This window comes from Pezoporus flaviventris, unplaced genomic scaffold (assembly GCF_033815535.1).
Source record: "Pezoporus flaviventris isolate CSIRO_AGI_PZ_B2104156 unplaced genomic scaffold, CSIRO_AGI_Pfla_v1 ptg000045l, whole genome shotgun sequence".
Taxonomy (NCBI): domain Eukaryota; kingdom Metazoa; phylum Chordata; class Aves; order Psittaciformes; family Psittacidae; genus Pezoporus; species Pezoporus flaviventris.
Window position 1 is genome coordinate 28,384,801 of NW_026892593.1, and position 22,625 is coordinate 28,407,425.

A 22,625-nucleotide genomic window follows, 5' to 3' on the forward strand; every position below is an offset into this window, starting at 1 on the left:
TCTTGTGGAAAAATACCTTTACAGTTTGTATTTTGTTGGCTATAACACTGAAAACAAAACGTACACTTGTATTCATTTGAAAAGCTCTGTCGAACTGACCACATATGGTTTTTTTTTTTTTCCTCAAATTTGTGCTCACAGTAAAAGCAAACAGTATTTCAAGTTTCATTTTCATCAAAGACCATAATATAAACATGGAAAAAACATACAATTATTTTAAGATGCGTTTCTCAACCTCTGTATTTCAGCAATCCTAAAAAAAACATGTTTCTGTGCTTTGCCAGCGAGGAAGTCTATGCAAGGCTCTTGACAGAGGCACTCTCAGGACATACACAACCATCCCCTCCCATCATACTCATCCCTGGACACGCAGCTATCCCACAGCCAAAATACTGGCCTCTGCCTGTTCATAGGGTAGGATGCTCCAGCAATCCCTGGCTGGGGATGCTCTTGTCATCCTCAGGTGCTGGTGTTGTGGTTGTGTGATAGCCACGTGCCTGGGTCCGCAGCAGAGGAGCAGCCACAGGACTCTGCAGGAAGGGAGTGGGCTAGAAACGGCACAAACTTCCCCGGCCGCTGTCCACCCCTGGCTTGTAGTACTTTGTTTCCTGGACTACAGGCATTTCTGGTGGCTGAAAATGGAAATGCAGAAGTCCTGCCCTGACTTCTGTTTGTACGAGTCCGTTAAATACATGCCTGGCTACAACACGGCATAATGCTGGGTCAAACTGCTGGCTGCAGTTTGGTCTGGCTTCTTCATAAAGCCTTTTCAGTACTTTACTACCAATTAACCTCATCTGAGGAGGTAAAAGGTATCTGGGTACCAAAGGGGCCCTTTACAAGGGAGATATTTTACCCAGCAGGAAGACTGGCTAACTTGCTGTTGAGAAAACAGGGAGTCGTGCACTGGAATTAATCCTAACAATTTCATTGGAGCTTTTATTTCTCTTTTCTTGTTACATTAGTGATGTAATTATAACTTCAAGTTTACGATTTAACGTGTGATCTCTTGGGAAAAGGAAAGGATACACATTTTGCTAATTCAGAAGCTAAAGTATTTGTATTTCTATTAAAATTATTTGTAATATGCAGAGCCTATCTCAACACTTGTATATCATAGGGGATAAACAACTGCAAAAATATACAGCATCCTATTTATTTACAATATATATATGTACATAAAAATGAAACTTCCTACAATACAACACAACTGCATAGATTTGTCTTCAGTAACACAGGCATGTGTACAATTTGTGAATTCTAGACCTTTCCAGCCCTGTACTTTTCATTAATTCATTTTCTTATTTTTTTTTTCACAGTTTGTTACAGAAATCCTTACATTAGATACAAATAAAACATTCTTTGTGTACGTTATAGGAAATAAGGATCTTCCTGATGCCAAGGGCTCTGGGGAATTGTTTAAGAAAGCACCTTGGCACCAGGCAATAAAGCATCTCGTGGAGCTGCTGACAGAGCTGAGTACATTCTGCTGTGCCTTTCTCCTACAGGCACTGGGGTGGGACGGTAGGACTGGAGGTGGGATACCACCACATGGAAAGAGTTTTGTTTTGAACAAGATGCTCTTTAGCCTTAATGTAAGGTTCAAGCAAAGAAATTTATTCTTTTAAAGATAAGCTACAGATACTATTAATTGTTACTGTTAATACTTGATATCAGAGAGAGCTGTGGTGCTTATGCATTGTAAGGCAGATGTACAGACTCAACCTATGTTATCATCCAACCTGCATTTGCACATGACCTGTTGCAAACGGAGCAGAAGCTGTGGGGTGGTATGTGGCTCAGGAAAGCAGCCCTCGGGAGTGGATGGGCATCCCAATCCCTGACCTTTCAGGGTGAGACTGGCCTCTCTGCCCTGTGCCGGGCACCACTCAGGCCATGTCAGCCCTAACAGGTCTGTGCCAGCACATGGATTTGGCACTGGCCCCTCAGACCAGCAGCAAGCATCACCCAGAAAGGTCACTGCTCCCGAGATGTTGTTCCCAAATAACCATTTACTGTGTTTTACTTACTAGGTGTGTTTGTCATTGGACAGAGAAGGGCAGCTGTATTCTGCAACCGTCAAGGTGCTTTAAGCTCATGACTATTTTCTTTGCAATGTGCTGTGGACTAGGAGAGGCAGCAAGGCTGTCTTTTAAGTGTAGGATTAACACCTGTGATCTTATTAGGAGCCCCTGCTTCTAATTAGTCCTTCCTTGTTCCTTACCACTGAATTGCTGCTATTACGCAAACGAGAATTAAAAACTATTTTGTTGTAGTTATTAGGAGCAATTTTCCATCCAGTCTATGACATTTGCAGTGCTCACAATAGTGATAAACTCTCTATGAAAAGAAAGCATGCTACCACCTACTAAGTAGATACGGTACTCTGGATCCTATTAATTTAACAACAGAGAAACTCCTACAGCATTTCACTGTGCTCTTAAAATCCTAGCTAAAATGTGGGACTCGTACATCGTTGGCTACAAGTTCACTATTCCAAATGAACTGAATAACAGCAGTACATTTTACAGATAACCTCATACAAATATTGTCATCCATCACTGATGTTGACAGTTACAGCAGGGTCTATTGCATTCTGTTAAGAATGTATAAACCTGATGAGAAAACAAAAAGCACGTTATTTCACGTTCATTACCACAGACATCAATAAACACATGATTCTTTTCCATAAATATCTATAAATATGATGCCAGTAAATCAGTCTCAGCAAAATTCCCTCTTTTTTTTTTTTTGATTTTTTTTTTTCAGAGACCCAGAAACAAAGTCTGTTTAAAGACTCAATATTTTGGGTGTCTGTTTTTCAGTATCTAAGATATACTTTGATAGTCCAGTAACTTGGGTAATTTCACTCTATGCACACACCCAGCTCATTCGTCTCCCTATTTATCCAGTAAAACTCCCATATACAAATAAACGTGGAAAAAGGAGAATGCAGAATAGCAAAGAGAGAGAGGGATAGTGATTGAGGAAATTTGGGAAGATGCAAGGAGCAATCAGTCACCAAACAGCCCTTCAAGTCGAAGGAAGCTGGGTGCCAAAACTCAATGGTTGGTATTTTAAACAGGGTCTATGGACCGCCTGGGGGACTGTGGGACGGAGATGTTGCAGTTGTGACCTTGCTGGGACCCCGTGCAGCAGATCAGACCTCTAGCTCATACCCAGGCTACTTGAAGCTCCCAGGATCTTCTCTCTCACAACCCCCTGATGCACAGAGCTGTTTTGCTCATAAATCAGTAGCAGAAGGATGAAGAGGGGAGAAAGCAGGAAAGCCTGGAGCATCTTGAGGATAACATTGTAAAGCCTTCTCAGGTCTGAGTTAGGTTTTTCAGGGTAAGATCCAGAGAGATTATAAGGCACCTCAAAACCTGAAATGCGACCCCAGCAAGCTGAGTCAGAGAACAGAGTGAGATGCTGGGCTCCTGCTGCAGTGACCAGTGTTGGATGCCTGCAAGAGGGGAGCCACAAACTTACATCCTGAGCTCGGAAGATGTCTGGAATGAGCTGCAAGGAGATGGGAACCAAGCACAGGTTCTTCTCTCCAGAGCTTGAATATCTGGCCTCATAGGCTGTGGCATGGACCTCTCCGTGAATAAGGGCAGGGATAGTCTCATAAAGAGTCAGCACAGAGAACTGATGACATGCACCACCACAGGCAATTGGAAACCAGCTGCAGGAAAGCTCAGGACCTTAGCTCAGGGGTCCCATGTAGCCCAGTGGTTTGTGTGATAAATACTGGGCTGTGGGATACCTGGGAGGAAGGATGCTGCACTGGAGACCTTGCTGGGAGCCTGCCAGTGAAAGTCTGAATGCCAGGAGGGAGAACCTGCACTTTGGAGTCTACCAGGTCACTTTGCTCCAAAGAAGGAGAATTCGAGTTTTGTTCTTGCTGCTGGGCTACTCCCAAGGACTTGGTCAGCCTGTGGAGTCCGCTCTGCCTTATTTCTGGATCACAGTGGAGTACTGGCAGAGCTGGGCACCTCGCTGCCTAAGCTGAGGTACAGATCTACAAGTTGGGTTTATTAGGTTTAGTTTCGGCAGCATGAATGCTCTGCATCTCAATGCCCAAATTCCAAAGAAGGCCCAAACTAACCTCTCTGGATGTTACCCTTAGAAGCCAACTTTCAAGGTCCTGAGAAGTGCTCTGTGGTCTCTCAGTGACTTCAGGCCATGCAGAACAAGGCATGGCAACTGAGGCAATTCAACAGCTCACAGAAATCCCAAGATCCCAGATTCTTCATCCCTAACCTTCAAAAGAGCAAGCTGCAATGACAGGTTCCCCACACCTGATGACAGTCTCCTTCCACAGTTAACAATGGGAGTCGGCAATGAACCAGCTACTGGGATCAAGAGGGTCACTGCATACTGGCAGGTATGGCTCGAGCATTCCGAGGGCATCACTCTGCCTTCAGGCACGAAGCAGGGCTCCCTTTAGCCATCGGTTCTTTCAGTGGGAGCTGGGTTCATATTTTGAGACGCTTTTTAGCTCACGTGGTGAATGACACAAAATGAACACGTTTATGCTGCTGGCAGTGCACTAACAGAAGATGTCTGCTCAGGATGGGTAACAATCACCTGCTTAGCATTTGAGTCTCTACAAGTAGTTCTCTACACCAGCTATAAGGCATTAGGCAAACGCTTATTTTGTGGACGACAGATGCAAGTTACAGTGTTCCTGCTAGTAGTAATTTTAATGTCTTGTCTTTAACTGTTATGGAGAATCAATGAGAAATGTAAATGAAACATTTTAAGTATAAAAAGTGTTTGTTTGTTTTTTTTTTAAAGAAATGTTACAGATTTCCATTAGAAATCCAGCAGTTTGGCAGGGTGAGTCAAAACCTGCTCCCATTGCTGTCAAAATCCCCTGTGACTTCAGTGGGAGGAGGGTAAGACACAATGGAGGAGCCTATCTCAATAAGGTATGTACACATGAATCCCAGAATGGAAAAGACATGAGGTATGATTAAATGCGTAGGTTTTGATAAAACTGGAGCTTGTCTCTTTTTTTCTGAGGGATGTGGGGCATCAGTAAACAGCTTATTGCTGAAGAAAGCACAGACTTCCTATGGAAATATACGAGCATCTGCTTCTCATTCGGCTCAAGTACTCCTGGTTTGGGGTAAAGTCTAGTTCTGGTCAGGCTTCAACTGAAGTGTGCCAAGGGAACACCTTGCTGGCCATCTTTCTTCTGCTCCCCGCACCCCATTACAAGACACATACACACATACAGGTCTGCTCCCCAAAACCACAAAGGGGCCAAGCCCTGGGGCTGGTTTCCCCACCAGAACATCAGAGAGAAGCACCAAATTTAGGACCTACGCTTATAAAACACTCATTTATGCTCTCATAATGTTTTTTGTGCACATATCCAGAATGCTACACTTTATCCAGTGAGGGTTGAAACAGCATGAAACAGCAACAGAACAAACCAACAAACTGAAAAACTGGATGGGTACAGTTGGAGAGCAGAGCTCTGGCTAAAAGATGGGAGGGAAAGGGTGTGAACGGACATCACTCCAGTTGGGATTGATAACAACAGGCACTGCTGCTCTAAAAGAGCAGAGCTCATGGCTGAAAGGCTAAGGATAATCAAGGAACAATGCAGTTCATGGGTGGAACAGGGGAAACAAATTACTTGTGAATTCCTATAAGCAGTGCTCTGGTACAGACAATTAGCACAGACTCAGTGCTGATCTGATAATGCAGTACTAGGGGACAGAGTGATAGGAAAACATGTCTGTTTTCTAACAGTATTTTCAGTACTGGATAATCATTATTTGGATTTGATTTGAGTGAACTCACAAAAGGTGGGATAGATAACAGAACGGATGGTTGCGATTTTGGTGTGTAGCAAACAGGGGTGTCCTCAGGAGGTGAACTTCAGTGGCCTTCAGTGCCTCGTGACTGCACCCAGTCATAGATGACCAAGGGAATGCTCACTAGGGAAAACAATATCCCCAGTGCCAAGAAAAGAGCAGCCTGCAACAAAAAGGAGAGAAAATTAATGAATTACAAGAAAAGACAATTAATTCAACTATACTAACTTAAGGAGATTTACAAGGTGTGGTATCAAAGCTATCAGCTAAAAGGGGATGGCACTTCTGGTAGAGACAAGACCCCTAGATAATTAAAGAGATTAGCATCATTAATAATTACTCGCTGAACACTAAACCCAACTTTTTTCTCCCTTCAATTCACTTCTTAAACACTGATCATCCCTGAAGAGAATTAAGTGAGATTGTTCTCCTCTTTGCAAAGCCTCACAGAAATACATATACTCTTCCCATTGGAAGAATCCAATACGTGTCCAGTATGTGTCCACTGAAGTTCATCCCTTCTGTCTTGGAGTCTGTGGATGGATCCACAAGTGAGACATGACTGTCTGCTCAGAGCAGGAAGGTCTGACCTTACAATGTTTCCAGTGCATACTGTTAGACTGGGAATACACACGAGTGGTGCATCTTTTCAGCTACAGCATAAGAAATCTTTCCAAGGCCATTCCCATTTGCTCATGCATGCCAGAGGGCTAGCATTTCAGCTGGCTGCTTCTGCTGGAAGCACCGCAGGTCTGACTGAGGTCCATTAAAACCACGTGGAATACCAGAGAGTGCTTTGCACGCTTTCTGGATCAGCACACACAAACGGAGGAAGCTTGCTGGGCTGAAAGGTTTGCTGAAGCCCAGCTGGAAGGGTATCTGCACCCTGCTGACAGCTAGAGCTGCTGCTTGCCAGCTAGGGAGAGAGCCCCTCGCTGCACAGGGAAGGGTCCCCCAGAACACAAGGTATGGTCCCCCAGAACACGGCGTGGTATGGCCCCTTCACAGGGAGACCTGCAGGGTGAGCAAAGGGGAAGGGCAAGAGGCACAGGTGCCAACTGACTGAAGTAAGGAGGGAAAGTAACGTCAACCACGCTTTTCATCTAGCACATTACAAGCAATGACAAGACGAAGGAGTTGCGCTGATGGGAAAGGAATGCATACCCAAATCCTCTGAGTCAACTTTGATCCATCCTGCTGTTTAATTTTTAAATACAACGATGAAGGAAGAATGAAGATCAGCATGTTGGCAGAAGTGACCCCTGCAAAATTCAAATACATGAGTCTTGTTAGCTGTCAGCCACAGCTAATTATTGTGTTGCTGATTAGCAACAGACCTTTAGTAGTAGTACAAAACCAGGATACTGTACCTACAACTCCAAAAATATCCTTCATGGTTGGGATAAAAATGACTAGCAGGTTGATGATAACCAAAAGAACAACAGTAACCAGAACATGGCGGCATAAGTCAAATTTTGTTTTTCTAGCCAGCTCAAATAATGATGAACGCACCTGTAGGAAGAGAGAAACAGTTCTCTGTCAGGAATATTCTACAAGTCAATTCAAAGCTTGCTGCGTTTATTTTAACAGGTTCATGTGCCAACAAGTGCTGCATAGACCTGTCAGAAATTCTGGGGTCTCTGATGTAACATCCTTTGAAAAAATCCTTAACATCAATCTGGTATTTCAAACTGTAGGTATACATGCATCTGCAGCACGATAGTACTCCCTTTCCAACATGCCTTTGGGATCCTTCTGCTCTTAAAAATGAACTTCACCTCTGAGCCTGCTCCAGTGAAGTCATGTGGAGTAAAAGAAGGCACTTGTGGATTCAATTTAAAACAGATTTAAGACCAAAAAGCGATTAATTTGTTTCCTGCAGGGAGAACTTCTCCAGAAGCTGCTGGGAGTCTGGTGTGGGAAAAGACTGATCCAGGCTGAAGCTCCTTCTGCAGCTGTCACATCACTGTCTCAGCAACTGCTGATCTGTGGTTTGAAGTAACGCACCGCGCACAGCTGTTACCGACCGCCAAGCCGTGTGGAGCTTCTTTACTCACAGTGAAAAACAGCACCGGCACCGTGAGGATCACCGCAACGATCACAGCCAAGCGCACGGTCAGGATGAGGATGTCATCTTTGCTCTGGTACTTGTGAAGCAGATCTGACTGCACAGTGTCTATGGGAAAGACAGTAAGGTAAGTGTGTGCTAGCAAACAGGCAATCTGCTCACAAAATTCATTGCTTAACAACAGCCTTCTTGAAAAACAAGTGATTTATCTGCGAACAAAAAGAGTATGGAATGAAACATTCTTGAGTTAAAACAGCGCTTTGAACCAAATCCCAATGATCCCATTATTCCAGATTAATCCTTTGGAGGCCTGATTTAGGAATGCATCTTAATTCAAGACAGCACATGCCTAAGCCTAAGGTAATTTTCACTGTAGGAAAGACAACAGTGAGACGTACACAAAAGCTTGCTTACATATATACATATATGAAAAAATAAGTAAAGTGAAATAAGCTATTTCTAATTAGTTCTGTGGGCTTTTTTTCTTTTTAAGTTTCAAATGATATAAAAATAACCACATGCACTGCAACTGCTGAACTTAATATAAACCACAAGGTTTTGAGCTAAATTAATCTAAACAGCAAATAAACCTCCAGTGAAAAGCAGTGCCCCTGTTCTCAGCCAAGAACAAAGCCTATCTGGGGTCAGCTCTCAGTGGGATGCTCTGACATTTGCACTCAAATCCCTCAGCAGCTCCTGTGAGGGCTGCCCTGATGGTTTCTTCGCTTGAACCTGCCACCCCCCAGCAGTGCCTGCAGCTCGGCCCCAGCAGCCAAGACAAATCACGGGGGGTGCCTAATGTGCAGGCACTGGCAGTGTTTTAACACAACCTCCTGCAAAAATGGTTCCTTGCAGCTGCGGTAAATAGCACAGAACGGTTCTGTGTGTGCTAACCAACAGGAAAACCAAGTTGCTGAGGGACCTATGTGTTTGCTTTGCAACTTTCAGATATCTAGGAGCAATAACCTAAGGGGGGAGGCTGTTAAGCACACCACAAAACATACTCGCTGCCCCGTTTTAGGCTCATGTTTTGTTTCTGACTGCTAATCTTAGAAAGCTGCTGGTAAAACGTAACAGCTCTTAAAGCAAAGTCCTTAAAGTGAACTCGGCAGCCACGTCTGATTTAAAATCTTTGGCACTTGGCAAACCTCATGTATTCCTGGAGGCAGAGGGATCTGTCCTGCGGTGAAATGCCTGCGCTCCCCCCAGGACACCCTTCTGGTGAGAGGTCAACACCACCTACACAGGTCAACACCACCTACACAGTGCTTGAATCCCCACCAGGAGAAAGAAAACACTCTCCCACCTCCCTGCAGATTAGGAGTGGGGTTTTCAAGCCGGGCACATGCACAGCTTCTGCAACACAGAGCTTACTCTGCTCCTGTAAGCACAGACTGCAACTTCTGTACCGCTCACGGACTGCAGCCAGGTAGGAAGTGAAGGGCAAGGCTTACAGTTGAAGGTCTGTTTTCCTTTCAGCTAGATACACCACAGAGCCCAACCACACTGTGACCTTTTAGGGGAAGAAAAACACCTCTTTTCTGTAATTCTGCAATGTAAATATAGTCATCACTGCAACACTTTCGAGAACACAGCAAACAGACAAGTACTATTGGTGTAAAGAAGAAATGGCCACAATAAAAAATGTTCTTACCCAGGTAAGGGTAGAGCAGAGGGTTAGAAAACTGTAAGTGAACATATGAAAGGTAAGGTCTCGTCAGTCTGAAGGGGAAGAAGGATCAAAGTGGAGGAATTCTGTATTCCCTCAGTGTGTTCTTCGCTGCCTGCCATGGCACTGACCATTGCAGAAGCTGCACCAGAGCCGCACAGCTTCCACCCGCAGGCTCTTGGTGCTGGGAAGCGGGGACGCCTGACATGGGGAGAGGCACACGAGACACCCAGGGATTCCTCCGCCATTCCCCCTCGGGAGGGCCAGAAGGACGCAGCCCCTACCTCCTCCATGGACTCCAGACCCTCGTCCTTGAGGGGTGTGGGAGATTCCCAGAGAGGAGCGCCACGGATCTGCCTCCTCAGATCCCTGGGGCAATCACATCAGAATCTCCTCCCTGCCAAAGCGAAGGGGTCCGTGCTGATTTACACCCACTTGCTCCCCGGGGCTGCTAATTTGATGCGGTTCTACAAAAACGTGTTAGATGGGAGCAGTTGGATGAGAACGGCTGTTGTGGTTGTCACTTGCAGAGGGTTTGCGGTTGTATTGGGAAAGTTAGAACAGGTGACCTCGAGTTACTTCAACGCATGCAGACTCAAGGCCTCATCGTCAGAATGAGAGAAAACAAAGATGAGATAGGTACACCTTTGGGGAGAAAAAAATGCCACATTTCATATTTGCTTATTTTCTTTCTCTTGCAATACGTGGCTCACAAGGAAGGGTATCATGAATGAGGAGATCGTAACAAAAACGTTACTTGGAATAGGGTGGAGAAGACTGATGACCTGTTGGTGATTCTGAGGTAAAAGGCAAACATCAGCTTTGTCATCTGTCTTGTAACCCCTTAATGGCTCATGGAAAACAGACACTACTTTACGACATTCCTGTTATACTGGGACATGGGAGTAGCTTCCTGGGCAACACTCATATTTTATCCTGCTTTACTTAAGACTTTTGCCTTTAGGGCATACATGTTGTATCCTTTAGTGATACAACGTAATTTATGACTTGATATGCATGAAAAGAGACAGGGCACAAGTCTCAGACACTGAAATAACCATCCTATGGCAGCTGAGCTGGGACAACTCTCAAAGCTTCCTCATCTTCACTGCCAGTTTATTTAATCAAGGCTTGGAGGGGTCAGCTCTAGGGACGCAGGGAAAACATTTGGTTCTTCACCTCTATGATAAAAGCATCAATAAGGACATAAAAAAGCTGTGATGGCTGATTTGATGCTCATTTCCTAGGACCTGCTCTCCAATCTGTCTCATTTTACGCAGATATGCCACGCTTCAATCACTTCCAGTGTACACAACATTCAGGTGAGGACCTCAGAATGAAAATCTTAGTGGGGCCCAGCTAATCCCCAGTGCTGTTAAACCAATCTCTCCCTCATGTTCTGAATATGACTTTTGCAAATAATACTTTCACTTGTGCTTTTCATCTATAGGGAAAAAGGAGGAAAAGATTTGTACCTCCAATATAAAAACCTTAAGGAAAACTATGAGTGAGTATTTTAATGCAAGTAGATGGGACTTTTCTTTCCAGCTGGGATACGCTATTGATTTCACATGTATTCCCTTTCTACTTGGATCAGTAAAGAACTGCATACTTACCGTAGAAAGTCAAATAGCCAAATATGGCAGTCATAAAGTACATCACAAACATGGCAAAAAATGAGATATTTGAAACCAACTGCATTTTTTTCTGCGAACGGCTGGAGAAACAAGAAAAGAAAGAGAACACATAAAAATGGCTAGGCTGGATTTTTCAATAGCTGTTTAAAAATTTATTAAGCCTCTGCATAAACGTAGTAATTCTGGAGAGACTTGTGAATGCATTTTCATTTAAAACAGGAATTCACTGACAGCTGCACAAGAAAGAGAAGTACTGGGGAAATGGACCCTCCCTGGGGCTAAAGTCAAGAGATGGGGAGTCCACTCTGTGTCTCTGCTCCCAGACCATACCCACTTAAACAGTGAAGAGTGAAGCTGATTAGAGAGGGATGGCCCTTAAACACTTCAGTAATTAAATAAACAGGTCAAAATCAAGTAGAAGTAAAATTATACAGAGGGGATTGAAATACACTCTGAATGTTTGCAGAGCAACATTTGTGTCCCTATGGGTAGCAAATCATGAATGTATACAGACCACTGTGGACCCCTAAAATAGGTTAAATGCAAACATTTCATTTTTAGATATTTGTTCTGAAATATTCACACTCCAGTACCTAAACTTGACTTAAATTCCCACAGGGATGCCCTAAATAGGCACCTGGGAACCTGCTGAAGACACCTGATACTCCAAGCACCCAGCAAGTGGCTGGGACCTGAGGGCATCCATGGGTCTGACTGACCCAACCGCTCCCCTGGTGCCACCAGCAGTGTCACAGCAGGGCTAGCCGCCAGGTCCCCACAGCCCTGCCTAGTGCAGGTCAGTGAGACAGCCGTGCTGGCAAAGGTCTTTTAGTACAGGGGAGGCTGAAAGCACTTTGTTTTTCCTGCTACCACAACACATTTTTAGTTGCACTGGAACAAACACCATCAGCTGAACACACGCCTCTCTCCAGTGCCAAGTAACAACCGGCATGACTTGGCTCTCCCCACCAGGCTGCCGTGTACTTCCAGAGAAAACTCCCAAAGTATTGCATTATCCCCAGGCTCCCTCCCTGCCGCCTCAGCGGCACGCCTGGGGGCCAGATTTCCTATCTGACAGCCACGCTTGTTGGCTTGTCGGGTGTTATTAAAGCACATCTCCTGTGAATGGCAGGAATGACTCAGAGCACCTCTGCGCTTAAGTTTTCCATGTAAAGCAGTTCAAAACAGGGAAAAGAAAAGAAGAGGAAGGCTTACTCTTTAAGTTCGCTGTAAATCGGGAGGACTGACGGGTGGCACACAAACGCAAAAGCAATGGTAGGCAAAGCGTACACGGTCTGTTCAGAGAGAATTTCAGAGAAAAGTTAAGAAGCATTTCCCCCAGTGGCGTGAAGACACAATCCGTGTTCAACTACCTCAGCTCCTGCCTCTCTGGACTCTTCAACCCAACGCTGAGAGCCTTCAGAGGAGGCAGAAGACCTGTCAATTGGCGTGTGTTTAATGAAGCATGGAAAGCAGCGCGCTCTCAACGGGAGGACAAAGCCTTCTCCTTGGTCGCGCCAGCACAGTGCTGAGTCTGCTCGCAGAGCGCAGCGCTGGATGCCACGCAGCCGCTGGCTTTGCTCCCTGGGATGGGTTTCCCTGCCCAGCTACTGCCAGCACTACTAGAACAGTGTCACGCGTCCAAGGGACATATGGCGGGTCACCGCCACGCTACCCTGCCTTGGCATGGAGAGGGGCGCGCACCCGTGGTGCTAAGGCTGAAGTCCTGAAGAGGAAGCCCATATCCAGACTGTAAGAAAAGAGAACAGGAATGCAGAACTTACAAATAAATGGATATTTCAAGGTACCAGACTGAGTCCCTTCATTTCCCAGGCCAACAAAAGGGCTAGGAGGGCTGTGGAGGGAGCATGCTTTTCCTTGGGGAAAGAGAGAGACCGTTACGTCACCAGGAAGTGCAGGAGGCCTCTGGGGGGGACCTCACCCCCTTCTCCACCAAAAACCTGAGTGGGTTTCAGTCCTCAGCACACAGCCAAGTTTCACAAATGATCTCAGTGCCCAAGCACTTCCATTCTCCCCTAGGAATGGGTATGAACACAGATCGCATGAAAAACAGGTCCTCCTGCAAGGACAAAATGAGTCCATACCTACATGCAGCTCCACCCAGCCCTCTGAGATCTACTCGTGCTGGTCACAGGCATCCCCTTCCCACAGAAGCCATCCTGGGGTATGCCCCTGGCCTGACACATCCAGTAAATACGCCGGTCGCTTTCCAGCTGTCCTGCCTCATCCAGGCCTGTGCTGTCTCCTCTTCCTCACTCATTGCATGCTCCGTGAGGATGCTCAGAAGTTGCCTGGATGTGGTACTGGACAACCGGCTCAAGGCAGTACTACTTGAGCAGGGTGTTTGGACCAGATGATGGCCCTCCAGAGGTCCCTGCTAACATCAGCCACCTTCTGATTCTGTGAAACTGTCTCCTTTCAGACACCAAAGTCGCTCAAAGATTGGCAAACTGTTGGCCCCAGGGGCAAATCTCTAGAGTTCAGCTCAAGCACGCCCAGTTCAGGTGAACTGGTACTTCCCATGTGCCTCCACTGACTCCAAGTCAAATGCTAACACTGCAGGAGAAGACTATGTATACATATATAGTATACAGTATAGACTGTATATACATATGTAGGCAATGTAGGTATATACCTACACCTAAGCTGCTATTGCACTCCAGGTTAACTAATTCTCAGTCCATAATGCTGCATCTGGGCTCACTGCTATCCCTAACTAAAGAAAAGTGCTTGGGTTGGCTTCCTCAGCTGAAGCTGGTAGGATTAATTTAGAAAACATTAAACTTTGCATGCATATGCTGTATGTGTGCATTCCCTATGGATGTGCCTGCAGCACCATGGGGACCTGCCCTGCTGGATAAGGTGCTGTTTAATGAGCACTGCGCCCTGGCACAGCTGGCAGGAGCAACCTTCCTGCTCCCACAGCTACAGCCAGTTGCTGTTTCACATTCTCTTGGCACAGCTTTTCCTGCAGCTGTGCGGTGATGGAGGAAAGCATCCAGCTGAAAGGCAATCAAATTTCTGCTGGATTAGCTTTCAATTATATCCTTTTTGCAATCCAGTTCACTGTATGTCTACAGAAACATGTACCCTGTCACAAAGGAGCGGTTTGTCTGCAGAAGGACAGAGGGATTACTTCTGGGCTTTGGACGCAGGAATGGCTTACTCAGCCTCTGCTCTACTACAGCCTAAAGGCGCAATTCCAGCAGGGAGAGTGAGAAGCAGTGGAAAGGAAAACTCTCCCAAAGAAAGCATTAGTTGTCTGGTGGTAGCTTGGGCTCAAGCCTTGGCAAATCTACTACTGGAGGAGAGCTAGACGGCAAGGAGGGACGTTCAACATGGCATCGCCTTAAGACTGGGCAAGAAGCACGAGTGGAAGCATGGAGAATCAGGCCCAGCGTGATGCTGAGCAGACTAAGAACACGAGGTATAGGTGCATATGTTATGTGAATTAAGAATAAGTATTATAAAAAGAAACATACCTTGGAATTAAAGATAACATACTTTGGCTTACACATATTGTCATATGCTGAGCTATTTGATAGGATAGATGATGTTGCATTTAGCTCCACTCCACCACAGGGAATTTGAAACTTCTTGTAAATAACCTAGAATAAGAGTGGAAGACAGTTAATTGCTAAGAAAAACTAATAAAAAGCAAACTAAAATCAAAACATGAGGGAACTGTGAGTACCCTATCAAGTGACCGTCATCCAATGAAGAAAGCAAGCTGAACTTACCACTACCAGGAAAAATACCATGCAGCTTAATGAAAACCCACTGGTATAGCCAAGATACCCTGAAAGAAATTAAAAGGAAATCTCATCAAAATTATTTTCTTTACCCGTATCTCGGGTTTTAATTCTTTTTACTGCTTCATGAAGTCTGAATCTGTTATACATTTAATATGTATCGTGAGCTTCTGGGGAGGACTAACCCATGTCCTGTCAGGGTGGGAGTCTCCCGTATCTCAAGCCTTGTGGCTTTCAGACAGACCCGAGCTTTTCTCTGACTGGTTTGACCTCCTGAGGGTCATCTTTACGTCAGTTTAACTACTTTTACTTTTGAAAGGGCCTGTGATAATTGAAAGAAACCTGAAAATGGGCAACTGCAATCAGAATGTGACCCAGCTTCCCTGATACGAGCCACGTCAGCTGAATGTGGGTTATTTTCTGGGGAGGAAGATCCCAACAGGACTTCAGTGCCAAAACTTATTACACGGTCTTAAAAAGTACATTGTGTACCTCCTGGCATCTCTGTGAACTCAAACACATCTGAAAATGCAATCCTTAATACTTATCTTCAAAGCCCAGTGCCTCCAACTAACCTCACCACTAAAAATTTTGATGCTTTGTGAACTTATTTTTACAGGGCACACATAAAACAGAATTGCTTTATAAAATGAAGACCCTCTTAACTGTAACTTTAGAAATAAATGTCCACAGCTGTATGGAGAAAGCTGGTCTATACCGAGTTCAATTCAGGCTTACTTGTTCCAAGATGCTTAAACACAGCTTATTCCTGGACCAGGATGGCTGCTAAGATTACAATGAGAGCATTTATTTTTCATTATAGTTGAGTTGCCAGTGTGGCTGCCCAATGGCATGATGTTTGGGCTCCTTTATTTTATTCCCACAATGACATTTTCATCTTACCTAAGTTCTTAAGGAGACATAAAGGGAGGATTATACCAAACGTCACTGTGACAACAAGAATCCGTCCATCCACATACCATGCCCTGTATAAAAGAATTGAAAGAACCCATGAGCACAACTTAAATCTTCTTCAGTTTTCCTCACACTCAGTCAGCCTCTTTGCTGCAGTTACAGAACTACCTCTGGTCTCCTTACTCTACAAGCTCCTACAAAAGGAGAGATGAGGGGGCTACATCTAAGCTCTGTAGACTCATTAAGTATCCAGGCCTTAAAGCATGGCACTGCTCTGACTCAGGTACGGCAGATTTTCATAGTCAGCAGGGAAAATGTGACCCTACTGCTGACCTTACCACCCTCCCTAATCTGATACAAGCCACCCTGCCAGGACGAGGAAAGATCATGCAAAGGACAACACATACAGCTCAGTGGGGCTGGGGGGGGGGCACCAGATTCGTTTGCTAAACCACCTGAGCATGTGTTTGGAGCAGCAAACCAGGCTCCTTCAGGCTGGCATGCATTAGCCAGCCCAAGCATGTATCTCCTTCTAGCCAAGTGCTTTGAATCCTGCTGGAAAGCAAGAAAGTGGAGAAGGGACAGTGTCAGTGACATTCTGTATGACCTATTTCCACTGCTTGGTCCAATTTAGTATGGAAGCCTGAGGAATGGGATCTCTGCTTTCTTCTTGTGTACTACAGCACACCATATAACCCAGTGAAAAGAATATTTACCACCCCTCTTATCAAAGAAGCTGGTAAATGTCATGGAGTGGTAAGTGCCAGAAACCTATGTATAATATTCTACTGTTGTCATATGTTAGTACTGAGAATTTCATACTGCAGACAATGCTTCCGAGGCAAAATTCTGTAAGATGCTAAGGACACAGGGAAATGCAAGATTTCTTAAACATGCATTGTTTCCAATATCTTAAGGTGATGCCTAACCCTGAAAGATTGGATCCTATGATAACAGGATTGTATAGACCACAATTCTACACAATATCTGGTGTGCAAAGAGAGTGACTACTGATGACTTCATGTTCCATTTCCTATTCATCCTCTTTTCCTTCCCAGAGTTGTTTTGGTTTTTATTAACCCCCTGAGATATTCCTATGAAAATCTACTTGGACAAATCTAAAGTATCCCACACTTAAAAGCTTTTATAAACATATGCTTCAACTTATCTACACAGCATTAAATCCTATAATCTAACCACCGAAATTAATTCAACTTACGAAAAATTTTCTTCTTTTCCCATTAGAAAGTTTATGGCAGAAGACAGCTCATTTTTGACTATGAAGAGATAGCTCAACATTGCTGGAGGAAGAAGAAAGTCAGTTTAGAAAACAGGTAAGGTATTTTGTGGAACAAGTACAGAGAAGCATCCTGAACCTTTTCCCACATCCGTGTCTGATGACAGAAGACCCCAAACTATAACTGACCATAAACTACTGATCATCCACTAATACAGCATATTGAAAAGGCTGCATGCAAAGCATTAGCCACAGCGATATTGAGGAGCATGAAGATCCCAAGACATCGCCGAGAGAAGGAGGAACCTGACTGGTTGGTAGCTGTAAAATTAAGACATTTCTGGGTTTTGTTTTTCAATGTCCCTCATCTCCTTTACCTCCAATGTTCTGGAGAGATGTAGATCCAAAGACAAGCATTTTCCCTGGGGTACCGAAGACTTGCTCACCCAGCTTTTCATACACCATGCAGCCTGCATTTAAAGAATGAAGGAGAAAGGTAACAAATACACTGGTGACAACTGCTCGGTTGAAACTCTTTTGCTTCCTCTTCAAAAAACCATCCATCTGTGCAGCCATATCTGCCTTTTGCAAGTAAATAGAGCTCTCTCGTAATTACTAGGGCTGAAACTTATGTAGGAATGTTGTCTTGACGTCTGTAAATGTTATCATTGGCTACCAGGCACTTCTGAAACTGAAGCTCTTAGCGAAGCTTTTACACCTCTTTAATGAGTCTGTCTATACCTCAGTAACATGTTAAGTTCTGGTATCCCCATGTGGGGATATTAGGTTTGTGCCCCCAGTGACAGTGACGCAGAAAGCCTCCTCTACAGACAGAACTTGGTACAGTAAGATCCACAAGTCAGCACTGGTAGCCTGGCCAAAGCAGGCACAGTAACTGCAATTCTGCAATTTGCTTGCTTTGACTAAATGATCCAAATGAGGGCAGCCACTGTTTACAGGATGATTTACAACTTCTAATGAGGAAGCCTTAACTTGCAAATTCTCGGTGTGGTATGTTTTTGGTAAGAGCAGGGAGAGGTGTAAATTATAACTAAAACTTTTCAGTATCTGTCAAGCTTGAGAAACCACTCTATTAATTAGTTTGTCTTAAATGTTTTCCTGCTTCGCTGTGATTTAGGCTGAGAAAACAACTGGACACTGTGAAGATGAGAACAGAAAGAGAGAAATACTGCAGATGCTGCGCTGTAACGATGATTTCTAAAATGCATCCCATTGTTTGGTTTTCTCCGTATTTCCTTACAGCTGACATTTCTGCTTTGAAACTTGTATAAACAGAAGGTTCGAGCTTAAATGTAACAGCAGCATAGAAACAGGGTTTAGATTCTGAGAACTAAGAGGGCACTAATGTCCACGATTAGGCATAGGCACCTAATTTAAACAGGCTGTTGCAACCTATGCTGCATAATACCTGCTATTACAGTAACTCATGTGTGTCCAAATTACATAGTAAAATATTACAGTGCTCTTGTGCACAGATAATTTTAAAAGTCTAGCTTCAGATACTGTTTCACAAGGGAAGAGTCTCCCAGATTTCTGAGCACAGTGACACGTAACACCGTAGGTTACTTCCTATTTCTGTGTTTAGAATGTATTTTGCCTACAGAAACACTTCTCTCTGGAGGAACAGTTCCCTTTTATGTTGTAGGAAACCTCCCACTATACCACAAAGGCTTATCAGGAATTTCATGCTAACCATTAAGGACAAACTGTATTTCCAGTAAGCTTCACCATAGGCAAAGATTCATAACATTTCATTTGCAATTGGTTTTGTAATGCAAAGAAACTGTGAGCTGTTCTTTCTAGCTCACTGAAGACAACATTTCATGGTAGCAAAATTCACTTGTAGTAAGTTCTTCCCTCTGTAGTGACGGTCACATGCTGTTCTCCATTGACATGTCATAAATTCTTGTTAATTCTGGACTTCTGACACAAAATGTGTTAGGCTTTTCCACTGTGTCAGCAAAGCGATGGAAATTCCATCTTACACAAAGCACCCGGCCTTATATGAGCACTTTTTATCTCTTGTTCTTTACAAGTCTACTTAAATAGTATAATAACATCTTAAATTACCTGTTTCCTTTGAACACACCAACAGGAGATGTATTGAATAAATAGACAGCAGTGTCACTGAAACCAAGAGCAGCCTACAAAAGAATAGAAAATAAAGCTTACTCTAAGAGCTGAGCCCTAACACTGCAGTATTTCACGTCAGGTCACATTCCCGTTGATTCCAAGATACTTTTTTTCACTCTTCTGACAATGCAAAAAGCCCTAAAAATACACGTGATTCACGTACTGTTCGCAGTTTCACCACAGCACAGTGCAGGCAGAAAGCCCTGCACACATGTCAGACAGCAGAGCAGCCTGTCAGTGAGTTATATCTCCCTATACTGAAAGAAGCAGAAATAAAGATGTCTTATCAGATAGGAATTAAGATTCAGTCAGAGCAGCGATGAGCCAGGTATGTCCCTCACCACCTACTCTAAAGCTTTTTTTTTCTGGAAGCAGGTAAAAATTTAGAAGGAAAGTTGTCTATTTAAGAACTTCCATACCAAATGGAAGCATCTGTTCCCAGGGCATGTTTCATGTGTTATCAAAAGGGTGCCTAAATAGCTTTTTAGTGCCTCCCAGTGCACAAGCAGGGGGAAGAAGAGGGGAGTTAAGGCTCATCTGGCTTCCCTTGGGAATAAAGGCAGAAACCAAAGGCTTATCCTTTGTCCAGGTGGCAACTGGTGTTCCCTCACTAATGCCACTCCTGGTCTGCTGTGATCCACAAACTGACTTCATGTAGAAGAACTGGAGGAAGTAATGACCAAATTGTTTGTGTAGGGAACTTGCTGGCACAAATGATAATTAGTCAGAGCCGGGGGCTAAGTGCATGAAACCACATTTGCTCATCGCTCTGTGTCTTGGAGCCAAGCACCATGTGTGTTTTCCTCTCCTACACTCTGACACACAAAGACCTGATGATGTTTTCATGATGTGTGTGAAGAGCATTCAGACAATCTGCTGGCAATTCCTCCCTTTATTATGACAACTACTCTCAGGACACCAAGAAAAACAAGCCTAAGATTTAACAGAAAACAAGCTGCTGCTATAGATAGGCAGCAACACATCTTTTTCATAGGAAAGAACAGGATAAGAAGCCTCCTCCCCCCACTTTTTTATTAGCTTAGACTAGAAATACTTTAGAGCCAAATAATGACCCACAAGTTTCGTGGGGCCAGAGAAGGGAGAAACATAAAGAGGCGATAGGAGGAACTGCTCTTTTGCCAACAAAGAGCGATGGTTGACAGTAACAACAACTCTTTGTACAGCCCAAAGGGTGTTTCTCCTGCAGAAGGTGGAGAAGGGAAGGGAGATTGCACTGGCTGAGGTCACTCTGCTTCATTTTTTGTGTTCCCTGCAGAGCTGTTACACCCCTGCCTGCCTGCCTGCAGGCATGGTGCTCACAGCTCCCCTATGCTCTGGGCTGGGCTGACTCACCCCAGCCCCAAATGGCTCCTGCTCCGCATGCCAGCACCGAGTTTACTTCCATGTTAAAAGCTCCCGTTTTTCAGGCACTGAGCTCATGGAGCTTCTGCAGCGGTAAAAATAACAGTCCCAAGCAGCCAGGTATTTATCTGATCTGTTGTCCTTAGCTCCCCATAGGGTTCTTGCAGGGACACTTGGCATTTCCATTAGCGCTGTATAAAAACCTTGTTTGTGTTAGGGCTGTGGTATGGACAGGAATGTTCTCGCCAGAACCGCCCCTTGGAAAGGAATGATAATGTCCATGCCACTCGCTCTGCACAAATTCAAAACAGAAGCAGGGGAGCTCGCACTGCAGGCCCCAAAGCACTCCTGTACTTTTCATTCTGCCCACTTTTAAAGAAGTGCTGGCAGCTATGCAAGAGAACAGCACATGCAAAACTCACCTCCTCCCAGCAGATCCAGAATAAACAGTATAGGGCAGGGGATTCATACAGTGCTGTGAAGAACAAACTGTTCTGCAATGGCACTGTTGTTTGCTCCCAGCTGCCCTATTACCAGCTCAGCTGAAACTGGTTGTGCTGTCCCCAGCCTTCTTGTCCAGTCCCAGGCTTTAGAGGCAGAAGACCTGTGAGGCTTGTGCAGTCACCTGCCCTATTGCACAGAACAGCTCTGAACCACACAAGGTATGGGGTGCAGAACAGTGTGGAAGAGCACGGCGTTTGCCACTGTACAACCTCCTAGAGGGTCTGGTCTGCCCTACACCTCTGGAGGAGTTGGCTGTGGCTTTATGGCTGCTTCCAGCCAACCCTAGCAGAAGCAGCTGCAGAATGCAGTGTGAAACTTTGATTGTAGTCTCATACTGCACCTCATCTAACAAGGTCCTGTACCTCAGCAGGGCTTTTCAGACCATGTGCAGTGCCATGGCATGGCAAGCTGATCTTGCACTCGGCTGGCCCATATGTCTCTGCAGCACAATCCACCACTCTGGTCCTAGCTCTCCAAGATGAAACCACAGGCAGCAAGGAGTGCTCCTGCCATCGCTGCCTGGCCTGGCCTATCCCCAACTTCCCAAGCCTTTCGTGCCATCGTTCTGCAGCGAAGTGTTCTCTCCTTTTGCATACAGGAAATGATGCTCTTCTTTGGCTAGGGTGTAGATATCAACAGTACTGGGATTAAGTTCCTACCACGTTTGTTTTGCCTTGAAATCATGACACTTTGCTATGGCACCAAGTTATGCAAATAGGATATAAGAGTATATACTCATTGCCATATTTATTTTGCATATCTTATGCCAAGAGTATAGGATCTGATCCGATCCAGGTATGCATGGCAGCACATAATTCACACTGCAGGAGCCTAAAAAGTGTGAGAGGAAATCAGGCTGCGTATGCTTTGTTAGTGCTGAAAATGCTCCTTTAATTTTTCCACCTCTGCTTGTCACGGATGGTGCAAGCCAATACTAGACAAAGCAACACAGAAACCTTCCCCATCTGTGCTACTCAAGAACAATGCATTTAAGTGCTTTCTAATGTGCAGAAATGAAAGTATTGCTAGGAATCTAATCACCTGTAATGCAGAAATGGTTCTAAGATCTACCTGTGATAGCGACAACAGAACTACACATTTATGAGAAAGATACACTAAATGTGTGTGAGAAAAAATGTACCACCAATGGACTAGTTTTAACTCTTGAGATTGTCACATGATAAAAGAACATTTGAAGGAGTTCAACTTTCATGCGTAACTGCAGACACCACATTGGGATCCTGTATCCCCAGGCTTCAAAGGGGAAAGCTCTGCTACAATGGTCAGTTAGGTCCTGCTAGCTTCCTTACCTTTGATCTCAGCAGGCTGGTCTACCTCCAGGCCAACAGATCTAAAGGCATTACAAAGCTAACAAAAACAATTATGCATTTTTTAATACACACAGTTAATTATGTAGAGAATAATGCTGTTGTTTACTGTATAAAATCTCTACATTCAGGGTTGGCAGTTTT

At 44.5% G+C, this 22,625-nt stretch overlaps 1 protein-coding gene across 2 annotated transcripts in view; it reads right to left on the reverse strand.

Moving 5' to 3' along the window:
* Nucleotides 1-612: 612 nt before the first annotated feature.
* The window catches only part of SLC38A1 (solute carrier family 38 member 1), a 41,186-nt gene continuing 19,173 nt past the window's right edge, over nt 613-22,625 (reverse strand). Inside the window, exons 5-17 of one of the 2 annotated variants that reach the window (XR_009745950.1) lie at nt 19,225-19,298; nt 17,511-17,603; nt 17,116-17,197; nt 15,885-15,967; nt 14,970-15,028; nt 14,712-14,837; nt 12,424-12,503; nt 11,188-11,288; nt 7,892-8,010; nt 7,205-7,346; nt 6,999-7,096; nt 5,821-5,997; nt 613-2,615 (exon numbers count right to left, since the gene is read on the reverse strand). Coding sequence is in view for 1 of the 2 variants with exons in the window: in XM_061467798.1 (XP_061323782.1) it covers nt 5,899-5,997; nt 6,999-7,096; nt 7,205-7,346; nt 7,892-8,010; nt 11,188-11,288; nt 12,424-12,503; nt 14,712-14,837; nt 14,970-15,028; nt 15,885-15,967; nt 17,116-17,197; nt 17,511-17,603; nt 19,225-19,298 (1,156 nt within the window). In the remaining variant the exon portion in view is untranslated. Of the gene's footprint in view, nt 5,998-6,998; nt 7,097-7,204; nt 7,347-7,891; nt 8,011-11,187; nt 11,289-12,423; nt 12,504-14,711; nt 14,838-14,969; nt 15,029-15,884; nt 15,968-17,115; nt 17,198-17,510; nt 17,604-19,224; nt 19,299-22,625 lie in introns of both variants that reach the window. The other variant, XM_061467798.1, reaches the window with a different exon arrangement.